The 16871-nt window shown below is 43.9% G+C and overlaps 1 protein-coding gene and 3 pseudogenes across 1 annotated transcript; 2 read left to right on the forward strand and 2 right to left on the reverse strand.

Annotated features, from left to right (window-relative positions):
- The window catches only part of LOC132867726 (histone H2AX-like), a 1044434-nt pseudogene that overhangs the window by 830185 nt on the left and 197378 nt on the right, over positions 1 to 16871 (forward strand).
- The window catches only part of LOC132867717 (uncharacterized), a 1045807-nt pseudogene that overhangs the window by 827036 nt on the left and 201900 nt on the right, over positions 1 to 16871 (reverse strand).
- LOC132868060 (uncharacterized) lies at positions 1477 to 4098 on the reverse strand. Its single transcript, XM_060901031.1, has 7 exons — positions 3593 to 4098; positions 3308 to 3432; positions 2876 to 3082; positions 2451 to 2659; positions 2071 to 2321; positions 1650 to 1914; positions 1477 to 1581 (listed from the first exon to the last, which is right to left on the reverse strand). Exons 1-7 carry the CDS (start codon positions 4096 to 4098, stop codon positions 1477 to 1479), a joined length of 1668 nt encoding a protein of 555 aa, XP_060757014.1.
- LOC132868061 (induced myeloid leukemia cell differentiation protein Mcl-1 homolog) lies at positions 12059 to 16814 on the forward strand (annotated as a pseudogene).

Consider the following 16871-nt stretch of genomic DNA (forward strand, 5'->3'; position numbering starts at 1 on the left):
TAGACTGCTGCCTCCGCGACCCGGTCCCGGATAAAGCGGAAGAAGACGAGACGAGACAAGAAAAAAAAAAAACTTTGGCTAGAAAAATAGCGGAATTCCGCTAAATAGCGGACGTCTGGGATCCATGTTAAGCATAAGCTGAGCGATGTATAAAAAAGAGGGGCGTCCGGGGGTCCTCCCCCAGAAAATCTTGAAAATGTAGATGTTAAATGGTGAATTCTGAGTGATCCTGAATGCAAAATTTTATTTTTATGAAGTATAAATTATGAAGTAAAAACTTATGAATTTCAATTCTTTGAAAAACTACTGTGAGTAGCCGGCAATGGAGCATTTGTAGGCGGCAAAATCGCCAGTTGCCGGCAGTTATTGAGAGGACTGAAAGCGTGTCTCCTCTTCTCCCATCTCTTCTCTCTCTCTCTCCCCTTCTGTTCCTCGTCCTCGCCCCTTTCCCCCACCGCGGAGGCTTCTTCCCTGGAATAGTCAACAAGAATGCTGACCTTCCCGACTTGAGTGATCTTAGATTTATTAAATGACAATGTAAAAAAAAAAAAAAAAAATCATATTCTTTTTGGGCTAACACCGTACATACTTGGTCAGCAAGTATGCTGAACTTCCCGACTTTTGCGAGCTGGGATTTATTTAATGACAATGATGGTTTTGTGAGTTTTGTGGCATTCTAGATGTGCTGCGTGAAAATTGGGAGGAGGGACCTTCAACAAGCAAAAATGAAACTGCTGCTATACTACTGATGTATTTTTCCTCTCCCATCGGGGGAGGTCGGCTGCAGGCCGGACGGCTGCCCGGCCTGAGTCGGGCGGTGGGGGTATGTGGCAGTGGGGGCGTGGTCAAGCATTGGGCTGTGACCGGAGTGCGGAGTCAGGGAAGGTAAGTGGCAGAATCACTGCACCTTATGTCTGTTAATCTGTGTTTGTGTGTCTTCCCCAGTGACCGCACCCTATATAAGGAGAGAGGGAGCAGAGGAAGGGAGCTCTCTCCCCAACCAGGCGACTTGTGTGTGTGTGTGTGTGTGTGTGTGTGTGTGTGTGTGTGTGCGTGCGCGCGTGGGTGTGGCTGGGAGAATAACTTTACACTGAAAAGTGGAAAATAAAGAGTTTTTGGAACTCAGTTCTGGCCTGCCGTACTTCTGTGCTCCACCCACCCGCTCTCATACTACAGACTCTTATCAAGATAAATAATGAATAAGAGTAAATATCCATTCACTTACCACTGTAACAACAACAGCAGTGGTGTGGTAGAAGGATTCACAGGTAACGTAGTTGCCTGACAGGGACCGCGACAAGGATGCTCCTTCTGTGGTCTCACCACCTCCAGACAGCACCACATAAACTCACCATCACCCCGAAGGAACCCCTTCCTTCAGGAGCAGGGGAAGCATGGCCAATTTGGTCATGTCTCAACCGCCTTAGAACAGGCAAAGGAAGATGCAAGACCTTCATGGAAAAGTGGGGTCTCAGTTCAGATGGACAAACGGCATGCGATTGCGGGCAGGAGCAGACTATAAGACACCTTCTTGTCTGCCCCCTCCTGCCTGAACCTTGCACCAAAGAAGATCTGGAAGGTCTGACCCCCAGAGGAAGGGCGTGTGCAGAGTACTGGACCGGGAGAGTGTAGCAGACTGAGGTGGTGACCTGAGAAGAAGAAGACCACTGTAACAGAGTGGCTTGATTGATCTCCACCAGCTGAATATTTGTCTGCTGCATGACCTGTGGATTATGCAGCACCTTCTGTCGGATGTCCTGATAAGTGCGACAGATGAGAGTCCACCGCTGAACTGTGCCCTTGTTATGACGCACTGGGGACGGGTTTTCAGTGCACAACTTGGTTATGAGGCACTCCATATACCGATTGCAGTCAGGCCACTGAGCTGGGCCTGTGTTTTGGCCAAGGAAACATCTACAATGAACAAATACAAATTTAAACAACAAACGATGACAGAAACCATTGTTTCTGAAGATTCTCTTTCGTTTATTTATGATTTATGATACTACATTTTATTATTGTATCGCATATGGACCCTTCCAATAAAAATGCTAAATGTGGACCACTTACCTTTTGGTGCTTTCAACACCAGGGGCCACAGATGACTTTGCTGCCTTAAACCTGCCCCGTGCCTTGGTTTTATGACGAGGCGAGAAGCTGGTTGGGCTGGTGTCATATTCATCAAGGTTATGCCAGAGCCTGATGATCTGTTCTGCTTGACTGTTCCTGAGTGGTCCAGTCTGGTCCTTTAATAAGAACAGGAACTGAGCCAGGTCTTCAACACGACCGTAGCCGGGGATGTTGTTCTGGTCAACAGATTCCTGAATAAAAAGAGATCATGTATGTATGTATGTATGTATGTATGTATGTATCAGACATACATGCATAAATACAAACAAACAGTGTAAATAATAGATAAGTAAAGAAGTATGATATGCCATGCAATTTACCTCTGGGGAGTCCTGTGGTGGTGGTGGTGTCTGACTACCAGTGGCTGCAAGTGGCATTGTTGGTCTGTCAGGCAGTCTTGGTGTTGACATGGCCACAGTGGTTGATGTCAATGGTAAGACTGCAGGTGAATTGCTGACAGTTGCAGATGCAGGCGGTTCTCTGGCAGGACTCTTGAAAAGCTGCCGCTTCATCTCGGCTGACCGCATGGCTGTCAAAAAAAAAACAAACCGAGGCTGATAAGACCATTTAAAAGATTCAATTCACTAAATATTGCAGAATACATTGTTAGTTTTTGCACAATATAACATGTCTTTATGATTGACTACATATCGAAAGGATTAGTACATCATTTCAAGACGAAAATAATACATTGATGTCATGAAATAAATACTTGCATTATTCAAAAAATAGATACAAGTCTTACAATTCCGGGAGGGCTGCCTTATTGGTGATTCATCTTCAAGCAGGGGAGGCTGTAGCTCCACATCCAAACTGGCCTCCTCGAATCCCTCATCCTTGTCATCGAGATGGGCATCCAGACACGCCGAGTCCTCGCTGTCTGGGTCCGGGGTGTAATCCTGTAACACCTCACCTGTCTGGCTGTACAGGTACTCGATACCAATCAGCTCACCTTAATACAATACAAGACAAAATACATACATTGAGAAACATGGGTAAATCAGACAATCTTAAATTTTATTTCCTTTTTCCCAAAGTAAATTATATCGAGAGAAACTAAATGTAAGATATTAGCCTGTGTATTTTCATGGTCCACAGTGGGAGGGATGAAATAGTTTCCCAAGAACATGGCTGCTGAGGGTGTTGGTGGCTTGCTTCAAAAGGCTGCTGTAGTGACGCTCTGCCAACGAGGGAGAAGTGTCCAACTGCACAGCTGCGGAGGCTCTGTCCTCGTTCCATCTCACAAGACCCTCCAGGAGATAGGCCTGAAAGTGCATTCCACTTGCACTCTTGCACTCATACCTAAAAATAAATGCAGAATCATATATATGTGTGTGTACAAGTTTGTACATATACATGTCTATATATGTGTAGATGTTTAAAATACAACATATAATTACCTGGTATGAAATGGTTCAAGTGAAGATGAAATGACTCCAGCGATGTGGAACCCCTGGCACACCTGAAAACAGGTAGCACAACACCTCCCTTCTTCTGCTTGTGGGTCTTGGTGTAGAGGGAGAATCCCTGCGGGTCCTGGATGCAGGCCACATGTCGTTTCTGCGACAACCAAATGTTCCAGATGCGCTCAGTGTCAAGCAGTGGAACACCTAGTGTGTCACGACCCTGGTCGCTATCAAACACCCCCAACAGCTCTTCTATCATGTTGGTTGTCTCTTCCACGCTGCGCGTCTTCCATCTGCAGTGGAGGGCCAGCTCTTTTCCGGTGATCCGAGAAGAAACGTCGGAGTCTGTCGGGTTACGGATCTTCTGTGTCTGGAGCTCGGCATGTTTGGCTTCTCGAAGGCGCTGCAAATCCTCGGAGCTCCATTCGAATATGCAGGCGGAAAGGCGGCCCATGAATAAACCATACAGCTGATGGGAGTCGGTCGTGCAACCAGCAAAGAAACGCCGCATAAAATGCCAGGCGTCCAGTCGGATGTTAAGGTCTGGCCAGTCGTTGAACATTTCCCGTAACTTTGTCCCAAAGCAGTTGCAGTCTATGTAGAGGAGGTTGGGGGGGACTGATACCGGCTTACCTGTACCTCTCTATTATGCCAGAAACAATTGGCCTGAGCCAGTAGCCTTCACTGGCAGTGAGGACGCTCATCAGCACCTGGCCGTACTCGTTGCCAATGTTGGTGGCCCACGATGCAGTCCCAGCACTGTGGCCTGCTAGCTTCTTCACTACCTTTTAAAATAAATTGGAATAAAAGGAGAAATATAAATACAACAATGTCACATTCTCTGAAAAACAATTCATGTTGACTGATTAATCGATTAGAGTGCTTTTTTGGCATCGAAGCCACTTCTACCATAGATCCCAGAAGGTTTTTATAGTGCATGTCTACATAGATAGTTCCACACACTACCCGACCTTTTACACAGTTGGGTTGCACTGCCAAACTCCTTCCCTAATTTGCTCTTGTGCCAACAGGGGGCAGTTTGTACCATTTTCATGATGGTATTTGGTTGGTACCGGCCAGGGCACGTACCCGCGACCTACCACATGCAGGGATGAGAATGAAAAATATTTTAAAAGTCTGAAAAAACCGGGGTGGGGGGGGGGGGCCCTGGGTCTAATTATTTTTGGCTATTTTTTTTTTTTAACCCCAAAACCATTAATTTTATCAGCAAAAATTTGCAATTTATTTGGAAATAAATTCCCCTTCTTGGTGGACTCCCAGGTGAAAATGATTAATATGGTACAAGAGACTTGTTTTTAATCAATTCACATTTGATGATTTCGAAAAATCAATGCACCTTTTAATATAAACGAGCTCTACAGCATTATATTTCTGCATTTTTGTGATTCATCTTTGAATACTCCAATCCTTTAAAATGAAGTGCAAACCAGAAAAAAGTTCTATCATATAATTCTCTTAAGCTTTCTTCTGATGTTATCATGGTAGCAGGAGGTCTTGCATATTAAGCAGGCAACATTCAACATCACTTATCACTTCCCTTTCAACTGTTGTGTGTACTAACTAGGTTTTATCTGGACAGGATGTTGTGTAATGTAATACATATACCATATGGTCAATCTGAAGATTGAGATGGTGATTTTGAATTAAAGAACAGGCATGTACAATGGGCATTACATATTGGAAATTTTTTTTAAATCAAAAACTATAAAAGTTCATCTCAGCCTAAAAAATTTGGGCAGACGCTCCTGCGGCACATGCCAGCAATTCCGTCCCCCTATGAAATGAGCAATAAGTAGGAGAGTTATACATGCTATCATACCTAAAATTTTATCAGAAATATAGATATGATACTATGATTCTTCCCAACATGCTACATTCGATAAGCTAACCCCATTTATAAAATATACACACTCATATATGACGTGTAATTGATATATTTTTGGGGCGCGCGCTCTCTCTCTCTGATGCTGATCCTGTAGGCTGCACTGACTCAAACTCCGGTCCTTGAGAAAAGAGATAAAAGCCTGCCCACACTGAAAGCTGATTGGCTTATTTTGCTGAGTAACCCAATCAAGATGCTCTTTGTCTGGCATGCGCTACATGAACAGGCACACAGGCAGTGTTGCCAGATTGGGTGCTTTTAAGTGCATGTTGGCGGGTTTTGAACATATTTTGGGCTGGAAAACGTCAGCAGTATCTGGCATCACTGCACACAGTCTCCCTCGCGCACCCCCTCGCGGGCGCACATTGTAAGATGCGTGATGCAGACCTTAATGTTGCACGTGCACGCTCTTGCTCGCTTCTATCAATATGCAGGAGACTCCCGGAACTTCCGGGAGGCTTGGGATGTCTGCGTTATAAGGTGACCACAGATAGTTAATCGTACCCCCCCCCCCCAAAAAAAAAAAATCTCAACGGATTTACATCGATCTCAAAAATGATCATTTTGGTCTGAAAATGTCGGAAATCCGCCAATTGGCGGAAAATTCTCATCCCTGCACATGAGCGCGTGGCACGCTCACCACTAAGCCACTCCGATGCGGTCGAGAAACAAAATATTGCAATTCATTTATTTTTAGTAAGTAATTTCTATGAGACTCAACTTTTCCATTGACCTTTTTAGTTGAATCCATCTTTAGGACATTGCCAAAGACAGAGGTGATGGCTGCCTTGACCTCATCCAGTCGCATGATGACATCGTTACAGTAAACTGTCTGAAGCCACTTGTAGCGTGAAACATCGGGCAGCGGAGGGGGGTCTCTGACGTCAGGCCTGACCAGTAAATTCCTGGCGGTTGTGTCCATGAAGGTCTGGCAGTCAATAAGGTAGTGGATGACCTTTTGCGACCATATCTCGCTGTGCTGTTCCACCAACTTGTTGCGTAGCTGGGTGGCACTGTTTCCAAGTCCACGTTGGCGCATCAGCTTGGCCGCACGCATGTCGCATGCGTACTCGTAGGTCAGCAGGACTGGAAACTGGACGCAGTGACCAATGTCCAGCTGGCGAGTGATTGCGCCACTCCAGCTTATGATCTTCTTCTTGCATTTCCCACACTCAAGGTACTCTGCTGCCAGGTGGTAGAAGCCATCAATGTCCAGAACTTGCCTCACTCGTGGGTAGAGTCCAGCAGAGGTCAGCTGGTGGTCCTCGCAGGACGGGTCTGGACAGGACAGGCGTACCTGCCAGAGTTTACGTGGCATCCACAGTAACAGGCGCTGGGCAAAGTATCGTTCGGGTCGTGGCAGCTGGCCGGGTATCAGGGACGGTTGTGGGGGGGTACCACCACAGCTTGTCAACACGCTTCCATGCAAGCTCTGCCTTCTTACGCTTAGACAGCTTTAACAAGGCCCTGGAAATCCAGTGGTAGTCTGCTGCAGGAAAGGACTGCTTCCATCCATCGGGCAGTATGACATGTGTAAATTAACAATCATGAAAATGTGAATAAAAGATCATAAGTACACAGTCATGAAAATAAAATAGCCATAGAAATGTTATCAATCATAATATGTAACCCATATTATATGTACAGTTATTAAAACTCGGGTATCATTACAAATGAGTAATGTTACAATTCATAAAATAAAGTTTGTCAGATTTGATTGCTTGTCATACCATTGACTTGACTCAGCGAATGTACATCTGTCATGGGATCTGACTGACTGCTAGTGACGGTCACGGGCATGACGTCTATCTTGTCGGGTGCCACGCCAGTAGAACCAGTTGATAGCTCAACACTGGCTTCAGCAACACAGGCTAGAAGAACATAATCATGTATGTAAAAAACATGCATATTACACGTCACTGAATTTTACTTTTATTTTGAGAATTGTATCATTATTTCAGTATAACAATAAGTTTAAAAAATTTGTCTTAATGATTAGTTTACTTAGAATCACTGTTAAATGATTGGAATGCTATTATGCAGTTGAGTATGCAACCGCTACGCCACAGCAGCTCCGCCTGTCATTAAGACTTATGGGATAAAGTGACAGGATATAGTCTCATCTCATCTCATTATCTGTAGCCACTTTATCCTGTTCTACAGGGTCGCAGGCAAGCTGGAGCCTATCCCAGCTGACTACAGGCGAAAGGCAGGGTACACCCTGGACAAGTCGCCAGGTCATCACAGGGCTGACACATAGACACAGACAACCATTCACACTCACATTCACACCTACGGTCAATTTAGAGTCATCAGTTAACCTAACCTGCATGTCTTTGGACTGTGGGGGAAACCGGAGCACCCGGAGGAAACCCACGCGGACACGGGGAGAACATGCAAACTCCACACAGAAAGGCCCTCACAGGCCACGGGGCTCGAACCCGGACCTTCTTGCTGTGAGGTGACAGCGCTAACCACTACACCACCATGCCGCCCCACAGGATATAGTTATACAACTAAAACAATCAATTGTCATTACAGGGATGTGATTTGGGGCTGGTGAAATTATCTGAAAATTTTAGCCGGGGGTCTGGGGGCCGCAGGCCCCCAGCTGGTCCAGGGCAGCGCCCTGGTGGGGGGACAAGGGGGGCGAAGCCCCCCGAAGCTCCTGGGTTCTGGGGTTTTCTGACTTAAAAATTGTACTAAAATGGCAAGCAAACACACAAGAAAAAACTTGTCATGATTAACAAATTCAAGCCAATTTAATGGTCAACATGCAACTCTGAGCCCCTATAGTAAATTCAATGATTCTTAACTGACAAAAACCCAAAACATGAAATCTAAAAATGTCATTTTAAATTAAATCATCTGCATTAGAATAAATAGAAAATTGTATAAGGAAAAACAAAATTTATACTTTCAATTACTGTAGAAGTTGAACATACCAAAATGTGCCTTTTCAAACAAACATGATGCAACATAAGAATTCATCCACCATTATTTATTAAACTCTATTGCTCCTGGTAGTCTCCCGGTTTGCTTCTTATGTATGGCAACTTCTAATATTTGATTAAGTTACTGCACACCCCGTTTAGACAGGGTAACAGGATTGACACAAAAAAAAATTAGTCATGCATAGACTACTTACCAAAACTGAAATTTTTAAGTAAATATTCTCAGATTCAGTTCATTCTGCCATCCATATAAAAGGTGAGAATATGTAGATCCTTGGCAACAAATAATTTCAATAATAGCTTTTGGGAGCATTTATTTTTGTTATGTGATTAATCACGGTAACAGAACTGACACAAACCTCTGGGACAGGTACAAAAATTAACAAAACATCTAAAAAATCTCTTTTCTTAATGGCATTTTCAATTTGTGACATCATATGTCCATTGTGGTTTCCACAGTCTTGTCGTTGAACATGAAAAAGTTTCAATTCCACCTTTGTCTAACATTAAGAATCATGTCTGAAAAAAAGTCTCTTTTCAGTGGGACAGCCATTTTTGCTCATTTTCGACCCTACAATTTGCTACAAAATACACATTTATGAACCAAAGTAGTCAAATTTTGAAATGCAAGGTAGAACTGATAATGTTTAATCATATGAGACCATAAAAAGGTTTTAGAAATCTCAAAATGTAAACAAAACACGTCCGGACAAAAAAAAAAAAAGTTTTCTGTGAAATTGACTCATATACAGAACTGTACAGTGTTCACTCACTTGATTTTCATATGCAAGAATAAAAATCACTTTTTCACTAAACAACATTCACCAAAAATGTGTTTGCAATTAATTGGGATCCACTGTTTTTATCATTTCAACCGCGCATCAGACCCTCGGCCAATTGAAAATGTCTTTCATGCACTTTTCTCCCTCATGAGAATTTTGAAAAGTTGGCAAGTATGTATTATTTGCACTAACATTTTAATATTGAATAAACAAATCAAAATTGTGTATAATTACCTTACATCCACGCTGTGGGAAAAGTTTTGAGCGAAAATTAAAACTAACTTCGAGTGAAAATGCTGAAATAATCTGTGATGAAGTTGGCAGAGACTCTGAGGTAAAGTGAGAGGAGGCGGGAGGGGTCAAGCATCACTGCCGCCTCACAGACTCACTTTCCCGGGTTAAACTCCCACCACTCCCCCTCTCTCTAGCTTTTGTTTTGTTTTCACTGAGTAACCATTTTGATTTGTAAACTAGAGCCATGATTTAAACTGCTGTTTCTTCGGACGTAACTAAAACAAACTGAAATAAAAACCGCCCCTTCTTTTCTCCTCAGAAGGTTTAGCCTCCGATGCTAACCTTTTCACCACAGCTTTCATAGTGTGCGCATGCGCATCCAGGAAGCAACAGATGAAGCGAGGCCCCGTTGCCACGGCAACCTTCGTCACCCCGCGAAAACAGCCAACTGTCGCACGTGCAGTGACACCATCACCACTCACAGGTTTATTATGGGGAAAGAAATGAGCTGGGTTGTTTTTTTCTTCTTCCCCATGTTTATTTACTTTAAAAACACACACACACCAAAATGATGATCAGGTGCATCTTTACGCTCGATCACGGAGGCTGCCATCTTTCAACTCTTTGTTTGAAGCGAGCTTACGTACAGCTATCTAACAAGCGCGTTCATTGGTTGTTACAGAGCGATGGGCCAATCACGTACCTCGTTTCATCTCAATGATGGAATTACTGAAAGTCGGAACGAATAGGATATGAATGCGGATTTTTGAGCGAAAAATCGGAAAAAAATTTTTTTTCAAATTTTGAGGTGAAAAAAGCAGAATTCCGCGAATTCGCAGAAAAATCACATTCCTGTCATTACTATTCTATGAATCTGATAAATTAACACTCCGGTATCTGTGGGTTTATTACCTGGTGATTCTACGTGGGACAACTCATACACGTCCATGGCTGCGACGAGGTCATCATCGTTACTCTCCTCCAGGGCAGGGGTTGCTGAAAAAATACAATTAACAATAATATGAATATTAATTCATGATAGCCAATATCAATACATTATCTATGTTATGTATTTGTAAAACATAGTCATTTTACCTGTATGCTTTGGTGTGGGAGGTGTCATCTTCATGTTTTGAAACCGGTGCTTCAAAGCAGCGGGAGAGAGCATCCTACCAATGAGCAACGAGGACAGTCGGGATGTGGATGGACTGGCGTTATCATCCGGCTTCTTATGGCGATGTGATGGACTTGCTTCAGTCGTGGCAGGCTTTTCAGTGAGAGGCACTGACATCACCGACAGCAGGCCTTCTCTGTTTGGATATCCTGTGTCGCTCCTTTATGTTTACTGCTTCCTTGCCTTCCTCAAAAGAAAACAGGTACTCTCCGAAGGCAAATTTATTATTACTTAGCGGGGTACTCTCTTTTCAGACCGTAGATTATCCACAAACCAGGCAGCGTAGCCCAAACCATTCTCTAACAACCATTTGAAGGTCTGTCCCCGATATGCACCAAATTGGAGCCGGTGTTGACTTAAAATCAGGAGATTGTTGCCGACATCTCCCCCACCCTTACGAACTTCGTCGACCACATTCTTCATGACGATGGCGTCAGACAGACAAGGTGGATGTGAGTGGAGCTTGTTATCAGCTGCGACACAGCATGCCTCATCAATGTAGCCAAGGTCCCATTGGTCAGTCTCTTGAAGATAGGCTTGGGGTCCATTACTACAAAATGCCAGAATAATAAATCATTTACCTAAAAATTTGGGCAGAACTTCCCCCCTCTAGGCACTGGCCAGCAAACTTTCCCCCCCATCCCACTATTCTTGCTTATTACAGAATAATATTAGCGGGCAGAGACACTAATATCAGACTATAACATTGGCAATATCCCCAAGAATATACATCAGAATGATTATATCAAGTTCAGATAGGAAATTGCTACGCACAAAACACATGTGTGATTGATATGTCTATCTGTTTATAATTAATATCTATATGATATTATGATCCAACGGTTGTTTATTGTGAATTGTACATGAAATTGCATAGACATAACTCGCAATTCCACATGAATAGAAACTAAAATTAGGTATATTTCTTCAACATGAGCATACTACACACAACAATGATAATCTGAGTCCCTTAAATCATGTTATAAAAGTTATTTTTTACAGTCAAATGTATGTAATTATCTCCATCTGATATGCGACAGCATCACCGATAGCGACTCCATGACTGCAGTAACACAGCGGCACATTACACGGTGTTTTACTGAAAAAAACGCTCTGTTTTCAAACAAGAAACTGCATCGCTGATAAAACAGCCATAAGACTTACCCGATCCAAAACCCAAAGCGAGAAATCCACTCCAATCCATCTGAATGCAAACAATATGGCGGCTCTGCTGAAAATAATCTCCGGCAAAAGTCGGGCTGTGATTGGTCAGTGGATGTGGCGCTGTGATTGGTCAATTCTTGGGCCAATTGTGGAGCCTTTCTGGAAGGAGGGAGATACTGATTGGTCTATTCTGGGGACCTGAACAGAGAAGTCAGCACTCCGGCAAGCGGAAGGTTAATCATCAGCTTTAAATATTTTTTTGTGTACAGATACACGCAGTTTAAAGGAGCTGTAGCATTCTTAATAACGCCATGACGGAGCTGACTGTGATGAAGCGGAGCGCGCCGTTGAGTTCACTGTGCTGTGGGCTTGAGAATGGCGGCGCTGTTAGCTGGGTTTCCCCTTTAAGCGCTTTTCTCACAGAAACGCGAGGAGGAGCTCGACGGCTGCACGGAGGAGGCCGGCGGACGGGCTGTTGGAGCCGGGATTAATGCAGGGAAAGTGCCTGTGGAAAGCCAGTCAGAGCTTGAGGAGCGCGGCTGTGAGGAGCTCCTGAACCTGGAGCTGGAGACGGAGACCTACTAGCTGCTGAGGCAGTTGTTCCGCTCTCACACGGGCCTTCCGGTGGAACACAGGCAGAATAAAGCGCACTCAGCACTGCCGAGTCTGCAGAGAGTGGTGGGGAAAACCATCTACCGCCACCGCATTGCATACACCGGTGAGCTTTACCGCACTAACAGGGGCTCATGGCCATCTCTGTCTAGGAGTTACTGGCGATTGGCTTTGGGTGCATTAGCCCCGGGGGTTAGCCCCATTTTCAAGGACTTTAGCTTCATCATTGAGTTGAGCAAAGTTTGATCGTAATTTTACCTTTTTCAGATCCCAGTAACAGTAATTTATCAGTTTTTAGACTGAAGGATCTGATTCCGAATCATTTGGTTCTCAGAATGCTCTGTGAAACCGTTCTGCTGCTCTGTTTAGATTTAAACCCTGATGTGATTCAGTTCAAAGCACTTTATTTGTTTTGATTTGAACTGAATCCCATCAGGGTTTAAATCTAAACATTCAGCTCGCTACTCAGAGTTTCTTCAGCGTCTGTCAGTTAGTTTACAGAAGTCCAAACACTTCAGTGCAGGATTCTCTATTACAGGGGAACGAGCACTTTAACTCAGTGAAACATTCACTTGGCTCATAAAATAACCTTTATTTAATAGTGACTTCATAATTTAATTTACACTGTTTAGATTCCATAAGTTTATTTTTATAACGTTAGAGTGCTTTTTGTGTCGATTGAAGTTCATCTTGTCATACAATTACCCAATCATGATGCAGCAGGCGGATATTACTGGCCAATCCTGTTGCAGGAGGCGGGCATTCTGTGCCACAGGGACAGTCTGGACTTCAAAGAATTTCACCACGTTGTTTCCCATAAATGTTAAAGTGCATTATGGATATTCTGTGCTTTACAGGACACAGCATTTAATACTGAATGTTGTAGTACACAGGATCTTTAACTGTGTGCTGTCGGGTGTGTGAGCGCACACAAGTTGAGTAAAGTGTTGTAGGAGGCAGGGCCGCTGACAGCTTTGGCTGGGCCCGGGACAAAATAATCTGAGTGCCCCCCCCCACACACACACACACGCGCGCACATCGCCACACAGCAACCACCCACACCCAACCCCTCTTTTCACAGTCTCCATTCACTCCAACCCTTTAATAACAGGTATTCCAAGCCCATTATAACAGTCAACCATTTTATTTCAACATTTCAACATATTTAGTTTGAACATTTCCTTAGTCTGCAACTATTCAGGTGCGAAATGCAATGCGCCGGACTTTTGCTGTGGCAAAGTCATCAATAAGGTCATTGAAGTCCAGCTTCTTTGCAAGTTCGCGCTCTATAGAGAGCATAGCCAGCCCATTGAGCCTCTCCTGTGACATGTTTGAGCGCAGGTAGTTGATAAACCAAAATGATTGTTTACGGGATGGAACTGGGCCTCAATGAGAACGGAGTTATGGCTTTCCCAAAATCTGAACATAGAAGCATCACCACTAGTGATGTGTACAGTGAGTTTTTCAGTGTATTTTTTGTCTTGTTTTTCATAAACGTCCTTTCCGTACTCGATTTAGAATGTTACAAAAAAAATTGACACCCTCCCAACCACGTAACATTAGCCTATCTGACCTGGGGGCTGACACGTTTATTACGGATAAACCAAAAGGATTACAACGTTCCCTGGATATAGAACTGGACCGAGAAGATTTCAAAATCTTAACGAGTAAGCAACAATAAAACAGAGGTTGTTTTATTCATTTAGGGCTTGTTAGGCTACTTTCATTAATTGCGCTTTTCATACAGGCCTATCATTTTTCACTTGAGCAAGGGAATTGTTTGAAGAGTATCCAGTCTAAGCGAAAGTTTAATGTTTTGCAACAGACTAACCTCAAAACACCCCATTTATAGCCCATTCGTTACATTAAACTCTATCTAGCTGGCAATTTCACATGCCGTCGTATCTACACGGGATGATTTCCAACAAAATAAGGTTTAATTAACAAGAGGCAGCGTTCCACGGGCTTTCAGCTAACCGGAGTCCAGCTCAGCGCAGCTCAGCAAGCGTGCCTAAAACATTTGGATATGATTGCCACATACATATACAAACAGCCACTCAAATCTCCACTGCCAAGCCTCTACCTCTCCAACGCCAGATCCATGTAAACAACACGGACGATTTGGAATTACCTTATTCTATTCTATAATCGGCTGGTCAGTGCTATACTCAATACTTAAGTGACTTACCCGTCCAATGAGGATTATTTTGTTTACAAGATGCCACATCTGAGTCGCTGACAAATCCTGAATTTCTGTAAAGATAACTGTGCAGAGATTTATAAGCACGCAGTGCTTCACCACTGAACAGCGAGGGAAAGTTAATGAGGTAATTGTACACGTCCGGGTATTCCGCTGGCAGTTCAAAATCCGGTCGTGAAAACTCCGTCCGGAAAGCCATAAGGGTCACAAATCTGTAGATCGTTTATTTTAGACATATATCTAGTTATCTGTTCATTAGAAAAATGAGCCGTGTAGTCCGTCGGTTGAAATTGATCCATTCTGTACACGAGTGCAGCAGTATTCAGCGGTGTTTTTGACCGACAAGATGGCGGTTGTGTACTTTCCGGTCACGTGACTGCAAGATCTCTATAGTGCCGTGTTATTTGGCGCCTTAATCAAAGACCAAACCATTTCTGCATTAGGGGTGGTACGTGGGTTCTTGAATCTATTTTCGAAGACAATAAAGGCAAAAGAACCAGAAATCATTCATTGAATGCAAATATAGCACATTTTTCTCCCCCAAATCAACACATTTTGAAATGAAACAGAATGATTAATGGCATCTTCATGAGGGACCAGTTCTGGGCCCCCCCTCATGCCTGGGCCCGGGACAAAATACCCGGTTGTCCCCCCCCTGTCGACGGCCCTGGTAGGAGGTGTGTAACTGGAGCCCTTTTTAAAGTGGAACTGCTGTCTGATTAATACTTAATTTATCTAGAAGTTTTCTCTATTTTCTGTTCTGTTTACTCTTTAATGATGATGCTGGAATTTTAATTTTCCTGAGGGAACCCTCCCAAAGGGATCAATAAAGTTTTATCTATCGATCTATCTATCGTGGAAACTGGGTTCCTGGAACTCTGCTGATTTTTAAACATGCTTATCAAACACCAACGCACTTTCTCACACACACGGGCAGTGGCAGATAATTCAGTAAGATTAAGGTGTGTGTAAATGATCACATTAGTGAAGCTGAAAATAAAGCACATGAATGGGGGCAAAAAGCATGCAGTAACTGAACACATCACTGCACAGACAGACAGAAGTGCAAAGTAGATTACACACAGACAGGAGGAGACCGAGTCCGGTCCTTTAAGGGGAGTGTCCCAGTGCCCAAGGAACAGAGAGAAAACCGTGAATGAACACACACACGGGGAGATGAAAGGGAAATGAGGAAAACTGGATGCACACACAAAGTAAGGGGAATTCTGGGTAATCTGTCCCCATGCTGGGAATTTCAGGAAAAGATATTGTTTTATTTTCCTCAGGACAGAGAGACACTGACTCTTACAGGCAGATGGACTGCAAGAAAAGGCAGCTTTATTGTAGTAAGTACAGTTCAGTAGTTGTGTGTGGTGCAGCCATTCGGGGGACTGGGTGTGGGAGAGGACGGGTCCAGCTGTCAGGTTGAAGATGTTCCGTAGCCTGATAGTCCGTATGTTAATAGTCCTGTGGCGTTTTCCATGTGGTAGAGGGACAGACAGACGGGGGGAGACAGATTTTTTTTTTTTTAACGTGGAAGCTCAGGAACTTGAAGCTTTAGATCAAGGGTTGGATGATTATTGTCTACTGATTGTGTGTGTGTGTTACAGGCATAGTGCAGCAGCTGTTCGATGAGAACAATAATCTGGACGGTGTGGGCTCCATATTGAGTGGTGTGTTTGACGATGGTGTGATTTCTTGGGGACGCATCGCAAGTGTTCTGGCTCTAGGTGCTGTGGTATGCGAGCAGCTGAACCAGGACTGTGTGAAGGAGCAAGTTGAGGAGTGTGTGGACATTGTTGCCTTACAAATCTCCTCCTACCTCACTACAGACCTGCAGCACTGGTTCATCAACAACAACAGCTGGGTGAGTGTATTGATGAGACTGGTTCAGAACACACACACAATCCTGCCTTATGCCCTCATGTTGTTGTGTGTAAGTATAACTCTGGAAGTGTGTGTGTGTAAGTAACTGTGTTTTTCTAATTGTGTTTGTGTTGCGGGATGGTTTTGCGGAGTTCTTTTATATCGAGGATCCGGAGTCCACAGTTTGGAAGGCACTAATGGCAGTGGCCGGATTCGGAATAGGGGCATGTCTCTTAATGCTGATGCGACGAAGTGGGTGGAGGCAGAGGTGGCCACTGTTACTATGGCCACACTGTTGTCTGTCTTCCTAAGGAAATGAGGACAAATGTGCTTGTGCTTTTCTGGGCGATCGCAGAGACACTAATAAATCCGTGTTTTATGAAGACTGAGCAAAGTTTATATTCAAATAAAATTCCCCTCACCCAGATAAACTGCCCCTGTCTCCA

The sequence above is a fragment of the Neoarius graeffei genome, chromosome 19 (genome assembly GCF_027579695.1).
Source record: "Neoarius graeffei isolate fNeoGra1 chromosome 19, fNeoGra1.pri, whole genome shotgun sequence".
In the NCBI taxonomy this organism is placed as follows: Eukaryota; Metazoa; Chordata; class Actinopteri; order Siluriformes; family Ariidae; genus Neoarius; species Neoarius graeffei.

What these genes read in the sequence shown, in the direction of transcription:
- LOC132868060 (XM_060901031.1), bottom strand. Translation starts at nt 4,098, where the DNA reads ATGTTCAACGACTGGCCAGACCTTAACATCCGACTGGACGCCTGGCAT. An exon ending in AAGGCAGCCCTCCCGGAATT is followed by an intron (nt 2,660 to 2,875) that starts GTAAGACTTGTA and finishes TTTTTTTGACAG; the next exon opens with CCATGCGGTCAGCCGAGATG. An exon ending in GGTGTTGAAAGCACCAAAAG is followed by an intron (nt 1,915 to 2,070) that starts GTAAGTGGTCCA and finishes TGTTCATTGTAG; the next exon opens with ATGTTTCCTTGGCCAAAACA.